We start from the raw sequence: 15,562 nt of genomic DNA, 5'->3' as shown, positions 1-15,562 counted from the left end.
CAGTTTTAAGATGGTCAATCAGACCATTTATAATTATAAGTAAAACTTGCCAATTTGCAGTCACACAGTGATTGCAAGACTGTTGTAAAATGAGTAAAATCTGCTGGCTTTGGCATCACTCCAATACTAGTTTAGACAAAAGGGAGTGTGACAGCTGCAATAGTTTGTATATTTCCAAGTTGCTGCCACTTCAGCTCCATAACAGAACCCTAAGAGCTTCCTTTTTGTTTAGCACTGATGCATAATGTAGCTCAGCTCTCAAGTCAGTATAGCAGTATGACAGCTTTCAGCAGTCAATAACTGGATACAGTAGACCTGCTAATGATAAATAGCTGACATTTTCTTTGAAACTCAGCAATGAAAGCAAGTCAGTGTCTGACTGTCTGACTGGCCATTTTAGCAGCAGATCATAAAGATCAAAGCATCCACGTACGCCTCAGCATCCTCTGAAGACTTTTACAATTACAGCAGTTTGGCAGAAGGCCTCCAGGAGGGAGCCATGCTGAGAGGAAAGTCTTTGTCTGGCTGTGGCCTGTCATATGGTCTGTTTGTTTCCATCTAGGACTATTCTCTGAACCTACCCCTAGTGTAAACGCAAGCTAGCACCACAATTATTCATAATTCAGGAGACATCTTCAGCAAACATTTCGCAAATACTAATTAGTGTCATAGATTCTCCATTTACTTCGTCACTGATCTCATTACTGAGGCATTCACTCAGCAATTTAAGTTTATTGAACACAGTGAGATGTAGGATTTTACCAAAAAAATTAAATATTTATTTCTTTTCTTTTTTTTTAATTTTCAATACATTTGCAAGTTAAGGTCAACATTGAACAGGTTGTGGAAATCAGGTGGATGTGACCAGTCCATTCATCATGTGTTACCCTTAAACCGCTCCCTCTTAATTAGGCATCACCATCCTTTTGTCACTAGTTCCCACCTCCCTCCACTAAAAGAAACAAAATGTGAAAAACGAAATCAAATGTCTCAGGATATAAAATGAATTAAACATATTGTACACACACACACAAAATCTGGCATGAAAATTGGCTCCCTGTGGGTCAATGCTGGCAACCAGCCAACTCCATGAAACAGTCATTTTGTTAAGTGTTAAATCATTGTTGCGGTTTGTGCCTTATTGCCTTACAATTGGCTGTGGTGAGAATAAGAAAAGAAACTGTTTACACACAATTGTCCTCAGTTTGTAACCTTCAAAAAACCCTTTATAAATCACTAAAATACAGCAAAAGTAAGTCAGTCTCAATTGTTCAGAAATAACTGGCAGCTTTTTTTCTTCTGCAGTTCTTTCACTCCATATGTTCCCTATTTTTACTTGTCACTGCTTTTCATCGGTCTTACGTTTTTTTTTTAAAAGTGGTCATAGAAAATAAATACAAATATTTTCCAGAATGTAATTTTTGTATAACCCAGATGTCACCCAATTTGACTGTTTTCTGTAGTTATCTGCCACTGCAGTCCGTCTTTCTTTCATCCATGTTGTCTCTCGTTTTCTTTTATAATGTCCTCCTCCCCTCACTGTTCCTTTAGCACTTCAGCAGAGTTCACTGTTGCAGTTACCATAGTGATCATGGTGTAAATAAATAAATAAATAAATACAAAAAACCCCAAATAAATACATAAATATTTCCTCCTCAAATAAATACATGTTTGTCAGACAGTTTGCATTGGCATAGTTTGACCCTACCTATGAAATGTTGTTACTATGAAAACAGTCTCACAATTTATATCTTTTTCCTTACTCTTTTGTCATATCAGCAAGAGCTTCAATGTGTAAAACGAAAAAAAAAAGTTCAGATTTCGACACTGGGATTTTTCTTGAATGGAAACAAAGAGGAGGTGCTCGGTCTTTAAGGAGTACACAGTGCTGGCTCTGAGTGCCAGAGGGTGAGCATTGGAGGCAGAGAAGGAGGAAGTACTTTAAACGTCTCTCTGCTGAGGAGAAGCTGTGCTAGGACCCTTCTTCCTCAGGGTTTCCTGGAGCGTAGTAGCCCGCCAGCTGCCTGAAACGTGGTCCCCAGTCGCTGAGGTAGGAGAAATCCTGCTCGGAGGTGGTGGACAGCGTGTGGATGGAGCTTAGTGAAAGCGCTGGCGAACTGTTGCCCTCAAAGGCGTACGTCTGGAAGGAGTCATACGGCGGCACCGACAGGTCAGCATCGGCCTGCTCCACCTTCTTTCGGATGTAGCCTTTGAATAGGGAGAAGTCTGCCGCCGCTGCTGCAGCTCCGTCTGCACCACCACCACTCGGCCGGTTGGACTGTATCCACTGCGGCAGTGAGCGGATGTCCGGGCCAGAGTCACAGCTCTTTGCCTCTGGGAAATCATAGAGGTTCCTCAGAGCGCTCATGTCATACGCCTGAGTGTCCTGCTCCCCTCCGCCCTCGTCGTTGTACTTGATGACGTTATCTCTCATGTCCTCCTCATCCTCCGTCATCCTCTGGCCCTTCCTGTGGCGTTTCAGGGTCAGGATCAGCAAGACGAGGACTGATGGAGAAGGAGACATAACAAAACAGAGCGAGAGAGGGGGAAAGACAAAGGTTATATTTCGACACAATTTGTTTAGTTATTGAACGAGTTTAAAAAGAAGACCTTGATATTCTAAAGTTGCTCCTCATTTTTTGCAGAAAATAAAGGTTAACTACGAATTAATCAGATTAACCTGAAAAGTTGCTGTCAGTATGTGGGTTTAACTCTCTTACTGCACTGTGGTCATGGATTTAGAGTTATCATACTGACTTTAAAAAGCTTGCATGCAGAAATGAAGTTCCTCTTCATCTTGCTCAGAATAACGGCATACCAATGCCATATTCAGTACACAACTGTAGGAAAATAAATGTGCTCAAGATGTTCTTGGTTTCTGTTGGTTGCTTCACATCAAACACGCATTGTGTCTGAGGGATCTACTTTTCATTGGAAAGTTTCAAACTACGCCCATTGCAATTTTGGTTTCACCTCTCAGGGCAAAGGCACAGCAGGGGAAGATAATATATTATCAAGTTTTACATTTCAAATGCATGAGCATTGATTTTTCACAATCCTGATTGCCTTGCCCAGAAATATGATTCAAAAGGCCTAATGGAGACCAATCTGTATATCAATACTCATCCAAATCGACTGAAACTAAGACCCTGTGGTTCAATCACTAATAAAAAAGCAGAGGCAACTGCATACAAAGACAAAGAAATGCCTCATAAAATAAAGTCTGGATTAAAGAAGGGAAAGCAACTGAGATTTATCACGTTATAGACTAATGAGACGAGAGGAAAACAAAGGCTGTATGCAGAGATAAATCAATGAGTCTTTAATTTCAGCTTAGTTATTTTAATTACTGCCTACATTTGTGATTAGACAGGTCCTTACTTAGCTCAAACACCCACCCCCTGACTCTATCAGCCCTCCTAATGGCTGCACACTTCCCTACGATACCTCCACCAGATTTGTCCCAGACTTGCAGCAACATCAAATGCAATTTTTATTTATGATAAAATCATATTACAAGCAGTTATGAATTAATTATGCACACTGGGGAGTATGAGGAATATAATGACCAACTTCATTTACAATAGTATTATGGATAAAATGCAATCTAGCCAATTTTTGATCAACTCATTACAGTTTTTCTCAGTTGTTAACACACAAAAAGCGAAAATTCGGCACAATTTGCACAACCTTCACTTCATGTACCAATCGCTCGACCCAATTTGGCACTACTTCACACTCCCTTATCTGCATTAGACTCTGACTTTCCTTCTTTACACTCTGATGTCAATTACACATCACCTTGTTGTCAAAACACTACACACAATGTTCAGTTGTTGCACAAACTTCTCAAGTAAAATCTCAAAGCATCAACCTACAACACACAAATATTCAAATCTCTAAACATTCAGGTCTGTTGAGCAATTTGCAATCAGGACTGCAGCATAAAAGTGCCTTGAGCCTCTGTTTTGTTTGGTGAACAATGGAGAACTTTGAAGAGATCGACAACCAGAGAAGGAGAGGGGTAAGAGTGAGAGGAGGAGGAGGAAGAGGAGGAGAAGGAGGAGGAGGAGGAGGACAAGGAGGAGGAAGAGGAGGAGAAGGACAAGGAGAAGAAGGAGGAGGAGGAGGAGAAAGAAGAAGGAGAACGGTCATCTCTAATGAGATTCGGGCCACTGTGGTAGACCATGTGCTCAACCATGGTTTGAGCATGAGGGAGGCTGGCCAGAGGGTCCAACCAAATCTCAGCCGCTTCACAGTTGCTGCCATCATTAGAACCTTCAGGATGGAGAACAGGTACGAAATCTATTTGCCTTGTGTGCTGTAATACTGCATATCAATAGAATACAGTGTGCTCACAGTATTTGTATTTTGCAGGACTGAAAGAGAACCACACCGTGGAGGAAGAACACACACTTTCACAGCCGAACAGGAGACTGAAATTGTAAATATGGTTCGTGAGAACAACGCTATCACACTCCGACAAATACAAACTAGGATCCTGGCTGACCATGCTACATTCAGGAACGTCCAGACCGTCAGGCCGGTTTACAGTACTGTACTGTTCTCTGTGTGTACCGAAATAAAACTTTTTTTGCTGCATATTTGTGTGCTGTTTTATGTTTGACTATGAAAAAAGTAGGCCTACACTGAGACATTTTACAAAAGGAGAAATGGCTCATTCTCCAGAGTCGTTGTCATTCATATGGTGTGTTCCATTTCTATGATTGTGTTTTCAATTTTGCACTTCAGTGTGCTGTAAATGCTTGGTAGTGTGCAGCAAATGCTTAGTTGTGTGTACTCAATGAATGGTATGTGTGTGTCATTTGAAAATATGGCTGTGTGTACCAAATGAAAACACGAGTTCCATTTTGTGAACAGTTAAGAGATTTGATGGCAAAGAGCCATCTTGCAAAGGGAGTGTCAGGTTTAGCATTTTGTGTGTGAGGTTTTCAGTTTTGTGTGTGCAGTTTTGAGAAAGCCGTTATTGTTTTGAGAAACGTGTGTTAACAATTGTGAAAAACTGTAATAAGAAAAGAAGGATTGATATGCAGTACGTGGTAAATACAACCATGATACAAAATGTTAAAAATGATTGACATCATCATAATATTTGTGTCACTAAAATTGTGCAAAAAAAATTACATCAATTGAATGATTACAAACCTATGTGCCAGAATACATGGATTCACAGTAGCTGGTAGTAGATCAGTTCATTCATTCTCTTCTCTATGATGGATTACTAATCAAAATATTAGTTTTTTCTGTTCTCCCACTTCACAATATCAACTGAATTATTAAGTGAGATACGAGTGGCCTTCAAGAAAATGTCATACATGCTGAGAAAAACTCTATTGATGATAAAAAAAACGTGTTATTAATAATTCATTTCTGTGACAAAAAAGTACAAAGCTCTCAGATGAAGAGATGAATATGTTTGTCCTTAATTATTGAGCTTTGATTAGCAGCAGGATGTGTTTCCTGTGGCCAGTGGACTGTTCAACTGTTTCAAGAAACAGTTGAACAAATCCTTTTTCTTCCCTTTAGCAGGGACAATGAGCAACTACTCTAAAGGGATGCCAGTGAAGGGACATTTAGATGGATCATTAACCAGTGGGCACCATGCATCTTCTAGAACAGATAGACTGTTGCCTAAACAAATGCCTACAAGCCCACAGAGATAAAAAGACTATCAATTATAACGGAGCCTGTGCTGCCTGGGACATTGTTTCAAGCTCTGAACCCACCAGAACACCTATCAATTGTGAAAATGAGATATGCCCACATCGTTTCACAGTGTTGCAAAATCAATGTCATGACTTTATGTGCCCTGTACAGGATGTTCACACATGTGAAAGCACATTAGTATGCGTTGAAAAAGCCCATGGACAAATGCACTCTTTCAAAGTGACCCTGGAAATCAGGATGTGGCTATAAAACACCGTGCTTCACCTTTTTCCTTTCAACGCCTTCCATTAGTGTTTTTCTCCGTAGAAAAGAGCAAAAATCAACCCAAAAACATCAGTTTCAAACATATTATCTGCACAAATGACTTGTTGCTGTTCCTGGTAATTGTCTTCATTTGGCTTAAATGGCCAACTTGTGGAGTGAAAATGCCCGGTGTGTTCCTTGCCTAAAGAGCTGTGCCAGTCTAAAGAGCCTTGTTGATCTTGAATGGGGACTTAAGCAGTATCTCTGACTGATAATGTACACTTGTTCTCCCCTCACATTGTTTGCTGGGCTCCATTGGGAGTGTGTTGTCTGTAACCATTGTGTTTATTCTTCTCCTCCATGAATGGGGTGAATTAATTGCCACTGGGTGGAAGAAACAGTCACGGTTTGTGGTAAATTGCGGCGCACACTGCCATGCATACTAATTAAGCAGTAAGACAATTACACTAAATTCAGACTAATGAGGAGAGTAATAGGAGGTAGAAAACTTGATGGTATGAACTCCCTTATATGTGCAGATCTGCTGCTTTTTCAGGAAATAGTATTAAAGGAGTGACGGTAGGTGGCAGTTCAGTCTATATCAGATAACCTCACTTCTGAAAAAGCTTTCCTCACTGATAACAGTGTCTGTGAGTGTCACTGCCTATTAGGGACACAGACGCTTACACTGTAAGCTATTGGAAACCTATTTATTCTATTGGAGATAAGCATGCCTTAGGCAACGTTAATACAACACCATGTACAGAGCTTACCTATGTAGGAAGCATATGCACCTGTGCATAGCTGCCTCCTATACATACAAAGCTGGTCCCCTTGTGTACATATGCTATAATAAGCGTTCCTGACAAGACAGTTAATTTACCCTTGGGCTGCGCTGGTTGCCCCCACCCAGGAGTTCATCACAAGCAGATGGGAGGTAATTGGAATGGATGCATGCAGATGCTGCGACGCAGTGGAATGGATTCATCACATCAGGCCTATAAATGAACTGATGGAGGGACTGTTTGTTTGTAAGGTAATTAGGCAGAAATTTGTTTTCATTTTTCTCATCATCCAAAAATTGATGTTATAGAGGCGGTTGAGCCTCTGGAGAGAGGGAGTGCAGGCAGGCTGGCTGGTTAGGTAGATGCTGTGTGTGCGGAAGGTGTGTGTCTGTGTGTGTGTGTGTGTGTGTGTGTGTGTGTGTGTGTGTGTGTGTGTGTGTGTGTGTGTGTGTGTGTGTGAGAGAGAGAAGAAAAGGAACAAACAGTAATTGCACGTTGAGAGAACGGATTACATTGCAGTTTATAGGTAAGGAGTGATTTGTCTAAGGGTGTGGATGTGTGCTTCCCATGCACAATCAGATACGCACTGTGTTTGTGTTTTTGAGTGTGTGTGTGTGTGTGTGTGTGTGTGTGTGTGTGTGTGTGTGTGTGTGTGTATGGTAAAGCAGGAAAGGGAGAGTGTTGGGCAATGTGCAATCGATAAGATTGCTGCCACATGCCTCTGACCGGTCTGTTATTCACACCACATGATAGTTGTGAAAACACTGCTCATCCCCCTGACACCAGACCCCACAGCCCGGAGACTGCGCTGCCCACATGATGACTGGCAGAAGCCAGGCACTCCGACTTTGACTGTCCTTCAGTGCTTCAATTAGGCCTGTTCAGTCAATTTCCTACCCATCTATCAATCACTCAAAGTGGCATTGACTTAGCACTGATTATAGTCACTGACACTATTGGAATCAACGTTGCATCATTTCATTTATCGAGTCAAAATTGTCCAAATCATGAAGAATTATCAAAATAGTTCACTCACAACAGCCTTTAGCATCAGCGTGTTTCTCTGCATAATGGTTTCATCCAAATCACCACGGCAATGAAAATTAATCTTTGCACCAGGTGACTTTATTCTCCTGCACAGTGTCTACCTTTCCACAGGTTTTAAGACCAGACAATTGTTTTGAAACAACAGCCTTTGAGTGGATGCCATCTATCCCAGAACACCCAAACCACAATCCACTGCAAACACAGTTTTTTATAGCCAGCAGAGGATGCCTTAGATTTGTACACAACAATTTTGTTGTGGCTTTTAAAACCACAATGAATAAATGATGCTCTGCTTTTGAAGTTCACTTCAGTAGATGGTTTGGTTAATGTAGACAGAGCTTTAACAACTCTCATTAGAAAGGCTCTTCAAAGAAATAGATAGCAATGTAAGTCACAGTTAAAGCTGCCGGGTGTCACATCATCCATCATTCACTGCCTGCACAATGTAAAACGGGTGTAGGCGCGAGTGGGGCAAACAAAACACCGTGACAGCGCTGTCGTTTCTTTCTGTCAATGAGGAGTGGGATGCTGAGACATGCAGAGGGGGGAGAACTCAAAGCTTGCTCATAAATTTTTTACATTTGACAATACTAAACCTCTTCGGGCTCTGAGAGGGTGAGCGTGAGCATGCATGTGCATGTTGGCGAGTGTGTACGTGTCTGTGTATAAAAATCAGAGAATGTCTGGAAAGCCACGTCTATTTAAAGCCTGCTGTTCCAGGGCTTTACAAGTGCTGAGGCAGCTCTTTTGCCTGTTTGCTCTCTCTAACCTTACCCACCTTCACTTCCATTCATTCCATCTCCGTCTGTGTTCCGAGGATCAAAGTGCCTTGATATCATTCATAAACCCAGGCATCATCTGTGCTCTTGTTTAAACAAAAGCTTTCTCTTCAGAAAAGCAGCAACAAAATGTTCAACAGGAAAAGCCACTCATGAAAGGCAGATGAAAAATTGATCTTGTTTTATGTCATTCGACTTGGTTTTTCTGCCACTGCATGTGCAATTTCATTCGTGAAGTATAGATAACTTAAAAGTGTTCAATCCATTTAAAGACACATGCTTGATTGCATGATTTTATGAGCATTAGACATGTTGTGTCTTTAGGTTCAGACCTCAGTGTTGCCTTTTTACTTACACATACCACTATTGAATATAATGCTTGTGGTGGTCTTTGCCGGAGTAGTTGGACTTAGCAATGACGCCGAAAAAGCATTACTAATGAATTGTGCTTTTCCATCAGTCTAGTCATCCATCATACAGCAATACATTTATATCCTTATTCATCCATCAGTACATACATACACGAGTAGATCCATCTGCTTACCTATGAGGATGAGCATGCAGACCAGAAGTGCTATGAGTGCCCCTGGGCTGAGAGCAGCACTCATTACATAGGCTGTGGCATTGCAGGACTGGATGGCTCCCTCTATGTTGCAAAAGAAAAGAAAATGTATTTACTGTACAGATTGAAACCTAGTTATGAGTCACTTCATTGGATAAAGATTAAGCACTGTTTTTATCAAAAGAAAAACATTTTTTTTTATCGTGCATATATTATATTTCACCTCTCTGAAATCCCTGTTGATGGCCTTTTGTCTGCAGATTTGTGCCCTTGTGTTTATTGTTTTCCACAAATATAAGCTGATAAGAACTGTTTGCTAAGCAAAACAATAGCATGCAGATGACCTTTTTAGCACTGCTGCTGATGACCATGGAGGTGACATTGATGACCATGGTAATAATTGTGCAGCTCCTTCAGTAGATCTCACCTGTGTCGCAGCCACAGACATGAATGGTCAGGGTGCCTGTGGAGCTCAGGGAAGGAGGTCCACTGTCAACCACCAGGATAGGCAGGAAGTACACATTCTGCTCATGGCGGTTAAAGCCTGACCGCTGGGTCCGGATGCCAGCTGTGTTGTCTGGGTGGGTGGTGTGAGTGTTTCGGAGGGTGGGGGTCAGAGAGACAAGGAAAAGCAGAGGATAACACATGAGCGACTTAAGAACAAAACCTCTTTGCTTGCCAACTGATTTTCTTTATTCTAATCAACTGTGTACTGATGGAAGTAGAACAAAAGTGGTAGTTTTGATCTTGCAGACTTCTTTGACATTACCAAAATGTCAGGACAAATCATTGTTTTCAACATTGACACTTGACAATGTAATTTGTTTGCCATATGATTCAAAAATTACAATGAAAATAACTGAAGAAAATTACAGAAAAGTACCATCCTCGTATACATAGTCTGAATAAATCATTTGCTGTAATGCATAGTTCAAGGGCTCTGGCCAGGATTGTCAAGTAAAACTTGAGGTTGAATGATTTCACCGTGGAGGATAACTGCTTTTGTGCTATTAACATTTATCATGTGTCCTTTTCTTTTCTTTAAACAACAACAGGAGAGAAAATGAGTGAGCCACTGCTTGAAATTAAACTTCACCTGTGTTTGTATATATGAGCCTTCTCCCGGAGACATAGATAAATGTAACACAGAATGCAGGAGGAGGCTATGACAAATAGAGTCAGAGAAGCTTTGTGAGTAGACTTGCAGATACCAAGCAATCCATCTCCCAGAGCATATATCACTGTTATCCATGTCGCCCTAGAGCTCTTCTGGCACATGTAGAACAATCTTCATATTACTGTTTATGTGCGGGAACGTTACGCCCCTGAGTTTGTCCTTTTGACTTTAACACAGCATTTTCCACCATGGCTGTCTGCTTTAGAAAAATATTCTCTTCAAAACAAACAGTGTGAATACTTATAGACTGAGGCATCCTGTGTTGTTTTTGAATCAAAACCAACAAACTTCAATACTTGGCTGTACATACTTGTTTGATTAGAACAACCTCCCACATCCACCTTTATCCAAAAGTAGTTAATAAGAAGTTGACTAACAAAAAGACTGATATTAAGAGCCACATACTAAAAAGAAGTACTTTGTTAAGGTAAGGGAAAGACCGTGGTAATAGTTTTAAAAAGCAAAGTTGACTGCTTGAAGGAAACTGGATGCAATTAGCGGTCTCATGGCCACCCGGAAGCAATGGTCATTCAATGCATTTTGGGGGTTTTCTTTTGATGACAATCTTTAACTTGAACTTGAACGTCTGCCACAATATATTAAAAAAGTTTCTTCATATTTTGTACTCAGTTAGAGGCACAAAGTCACAGAAAAGAAATGCAGTAAAACAAAACAAAATGAGTGAAGAGAAACGTGAGGACATGTACAGTATAGCATTACATGAACAACATTCTGTGTGGCTGTTGTGCTGAAAACTATGACTTCTTCCAGATGTTGTTTTACTTTAGCCTTGCCATTCCGGCTTTCTAAATGTGACCCACAGTAGCACATGTGTAAAAAGGTTTTTGAAATGTTGTGAAAGACTGATAAACCCTTAGAAAATAAAATAATAACTGCAAGAATTTTCACAAAGGCTTCAGACACAAGTAAAGGTAATCCATTTAAAAATGAATTCCTTTTTTTCCTTTCAGCTTCATATAATATGAGATTTATTTTTAAGCATAACGTAGGACATTTTCCAGGTAACATGGAGGCAGGTTGTCATGTAACCGCAAAGTGTATTTGGTAAAGATGAGGTTTTGCTCTACAGACTGCTTCAGCCTCTTAAAAGAATTAAGGAACAAGGGAGGGAAACAAGACTTTTCATCACTTTGTGTCAAGACACGTGGAGACAGAACGCTATGTGAGGCCATGATGTGACAGATTGAAAGTGACAGGTTGACAAATGTGTCAATGAAAAGAGACACCATAGTGAAAAAAAGAGGGGTGGGAGGATCAAAAGTCTATGCAGGGTTCTGTTTGTCTTTCTCTAAAATACATACAGTCTACAGTGGCATTTATGTGTGTGTATACATATATGTAAACAAATGTATGTAATAATTTGCGTATTTGTATGTTGGGTAAATAGGGTAAATAGTGACATTTTTATATCTAGGCATGAATATACTGTGATTATGAATCATTCTCTCTAGTCATCAACATATACGCAACCAGAGGTTATGGTGGAAAATTTTAACAAAGAAAAGTAGATGATGTTTCCGTTTGTGTGTGTGTGTGCGTGTGTTCGTTATTTGTGTGTGGGAGAGAATGAAATAGCCGGAGGGACACTGTTGTCATACTTCTTCATGCTGGTCTATGCATATGTGTGTACAGTGTGTGTGTGTACTTTACACAAGTCCCATATTTATGTATCCATTCACATGCATGTAAAGGGGCTGCAGTCGGCCTCGCAGCCTTCATGCGGTGACATTTCCCTTGCTAGGCCTGCTCCCCTGACATTTTACTGGTGTCAGATCAATCTTGATTTAACCAGATGTCACATTCACTTTGGTACACATCTCTAAACGAGGCATCTGAAAGAGCGTTTGCAAAAACACAGACAAGCATGAAAAAAAATAATCTTCCTGACAAAGCAATGTCATCACTGGGGAGCACGGTGATTTTAATGTTTCCTTACAATGTGCAGATACAGCACGTGTATGGTTTTAATACTAAATGCAATTTTCATGATGACGCCTGAGAAAATGATGTTAGCTGTTAACATTCTATTAGATGAATCAAGGAAATATTCTGTGTTAAAAAGTGTTCAAAAAAGAGAGAAAATGTCACTAATATAAAACGCTGATGCTGTAAAAAAATATTATAAACTCAAAATGGTGTATGACATGCAATGGCATGTAATACTTTCTAATTGTATAATGCTGCTAGGAGGACAGGAACATGTATGACAGAAAAAATAAAACAATTGTCCTTTTACTTTTAAAAGACTCCTGTGATTTGTAAAATCTTCTGGTAGTGTACTCTATGAATTGTCTTTGTTCTAAAAAAATCAAACATCTGGCACCTGAATTAGGTAACTAAGACACTGTCAAAATACTCAGGAATAATTCTAAGTCTTCAGAGCTGCAGTATTTTAAATAAACTCAATATTGTCTTCAGGTCTACATTTGCAGAATGCCCTCAAGCATTTCACCAAACTCACATTGCCAATTACTCAGGAAAAGAGTGAGGGGATCTGAAACCCATCTGTATGGGCTTCATCGTGACTTTTCAGTCAAGCACAATGTTGCTGTAACTGTGCACGTTTAACATGCGTACACACCCACTGACAAAAAAATCTTAAAACCATTCTTATGGACCCCTGCTTAGTACCATCATACCCTAAAAATCAAATAATGCTGACAATGTGAACAGAACAGCTACAAAAATATGCTACTTTGTCAATAACCCCCATTATAAGACTTTTGCTCTCTCACCTTTGACATCCCAGAGGGTGAAGTGTCGATTGCCGGAGGCTTCAGGGGCCAAGGTGAAGTAAAAGCGATGACCAGATTGTGGTTCGTCTCTATCCACCACACTGATAGTGTGAATTAGCTAAGAAAAGAGAAGCAATCGATGCAGAGAAGGAAAAAAAAAGGACAAGAACGAAAAGAAACAGAGGTTAGATTTTCTGCTCAGATCCACTCAATGGGAACAAGAAAGTAAATATAAAAAAACAGTTTACAGTTTACATTTCAAATGCCTCTTTAGTGGGGGAGGGAGTGAGGTGGAGCGAGTGTACTTGGATGCAACAGATTCCTGTGAAAGTGCAGTTCAAAGGGGCTTTAGTCACAAAGAGATAAAAAAAACATATTTCTCCAGAAAGTTGACGCAGCACCATACATTTTTTTATTAATGTTAGAAAGGCAAAACTATCATAAAAAGCCTTGCTGAAAGGCTTTTTCTGAACAGGAAAAGAATAACATATTCTGTGAGGCTGCCTTATTTGCTCCAAAAGACAGTAAAGAATAAATGCAAATGTGCAGAGGAACAGAAAAGACAGACGGCGAGACTCAGTGAGGGTGTAGTCCTCCTATCTAATGCTTCCTAATAATAGTGATCTACATTCAAAGATAAAACTCAACTGTGATCCAATTTTGAAAACTCTGTGTGAACACAATAAGGTGAGATATGATTCACTGTGAGCTGAACAGACATCAAACAGCCCCCATGGATCCTTTCACCCAAACACAGGCCTGTTGGTGACAATTCATCCTCCTTTCATCCTATGAATCTGCAGCCAGCATCAAACCACAAGCTGAAGAATGATATTTTCATATCGCATCCGTCATCTCTGTTTATTTTCCTACTATGACACTTGAGTCCACCTATTTTTATTTTTTTTGATTTCCCTCACCTTTTGTTTACGACGCACTCTTACTAAACACAACTTAAACATAAATCTACTCTTCAGTGTAGCTGAACAAAATAAAGAATGAAAGTTGAAGACAATGTTTTTTTAAGATAGCTTAAATGTCAAAACGCTCTCCATTATGGTAAGACAGTAGATCAACAGCACAGAGGCATGCTGAGCCAAGCTATTCGATTTTTTAAAGGTATTACTCTTAAGGTTCTTAAAATTGAATCCTCTTGTGGTATTATACTACATTTTATATTAGTATCTTAAAACTATCTTAACTGAAAAACTCCAATAAAGAAGTAATTTGCCCAAAAACATGTAGCCCATTTGTATAATCTATAATCAGTCAGTGATTTGAATGATTATAGATTATGCATTCCTTGAGCTAAGAATAGCTATTTATTATGTGTGAGAAACATATTTGTACATTTTGCCAGAGAATATTTTAAGCTTTATTTTCTTAGCGTTTTTTAAATAAACAGTTTGAATGATCTGTTTTTCTTGATTTGTTAATTGTAAACCTAAATCACTTTGGTAGTTATTCCTGTAATTGTGATAGCAGTATTTGTAGGTGTAAAATATGAAGATACTATGTTACAAAAGAAGCAGGTTGTTTTTCTGCTTTTGGCTGAGACTCCTTATTTATGAAATATGTCAGCTATTGCAATTATTGGGCAATTACGTGACACACAGAACTCTGACTCTGAAGTGCCCTTTAAAGCTAGGGGTGGTAATCTTAAGAAACTAGCAAGATTGCGCTAAACTTTAAAACATTTCCAACCAAAAAACAAAGTCTAGTGTTGCCAACTCTTTTCCAATGAATGCTACTAGCAGCACTAGCTCCAGGTGCTAGATGTCGCGAGAAAGTCAGCAACACTGACGGCCCTTCCCTGTTAGTATTTACAGCTGTCAGGTTAGCAGCATGTGAAAAACTGACGTGCAAGGCAGGTAGCCCGTCCAATCATTTCATTCAGCCCTTATTACAGTCCTGCAATTTTCTTTTTCTATTCATTTTTTTATTCATTGTTTCCTGTCCGAGCAATTGATGAATTGATGTTGGGATGTAATGAGAATTTCAACAAATATAACAAACAATTTTGAAGAGGATTAAAAAAGACTATTTTAATGAAATATGATTACATTTTCTACAAGCATTTCTAAAACTCACCAATTAACGTGGCCATTTTATTTGTTTAATAGATTAATAAAACTAAATGTAAACAACAAAGATTTGCAGTTTTACAAGAAGTCGCCTATCAGAATAGACTCAAGAAAATGATGGATTCCTCCTAGGACAAAAACTGTAAATTCTTGCTGTCACGCTTCAATTTTTGAGGTAATCACTGTGATTTATTTTGTAAACCCCAAAAATAAGTGTTCATTTGTGATATTTAGAGGGGCTGGTAGGTTAGTTTTTTGGAAACGTTGAACAGCACTAGGCTAGCTGTTTCCATCTGCCTCCAGTCTTTGTGCGAGACAAAGAATGGTATCAATCTGCCTTCCAAAATGCTGAACTATACTTATTTTTTTTTAAGAAAATGTTTAGAATTATTATATAGCTATAGCACCCAGAATTAAACTAATTTCTAATTCTAACCCTTT

General features: G+C 39.4%; 1 protein-coding gene across 1 annotated transcript in view; it reads right to left on the bottom strand.

Moving 5' to 3' along the window:
* Positions 1–1,972: 1,972 nt before the first annotated feature.
* LOC129105412 (cadherin-22) overlaps positions 1,973–15,562 on the bottom strand; it is a 70,437-nt gene continuing 56,847 nt past the window's right edge. The window contains exons 9-12 of the mRNA XM_054616418.1: positions 13,038–13,155; positions 9,532–9,681; positions 9,087–9,188; positions 1,973–2,505 (exon numbers count right to left, since the gene is read on the bottom strand). Of these exons, the coding sequence (XP_054472393.1) occupies positions 1,973–2,505; positions 9,087–9,188; positions 9,532–9,681; positions 13,038–13,155 (903 nt within the window). The remainder of the gene's footprint in view (positions 2,506–9,086; positions 9,189–9,531; positions 9,682–13,037; positions 13,156–15,562) is intronic.

Source organism: Anoplopoma fimbria, chromosome 17 (assembly GCF_027596085.1).
Source record: "Anoplopoma fimbria isolate UVic2021 breed Golden Eagle Sablefish chromosome 17, Afim_UVic_2022, whole genome shotgun sequence".
NCBI lineage: Eukaryota > Metazoa > Chordata > Actinopteri > Perciformes > Anoplopomatidae > Anoplopoma > Anoplopoma fimbria.
The sequence above is the reverse complement of the archived record's forward strand: the minus strand, read 5'-3'. Positions and strand labels throughout refer to the sequence as shown.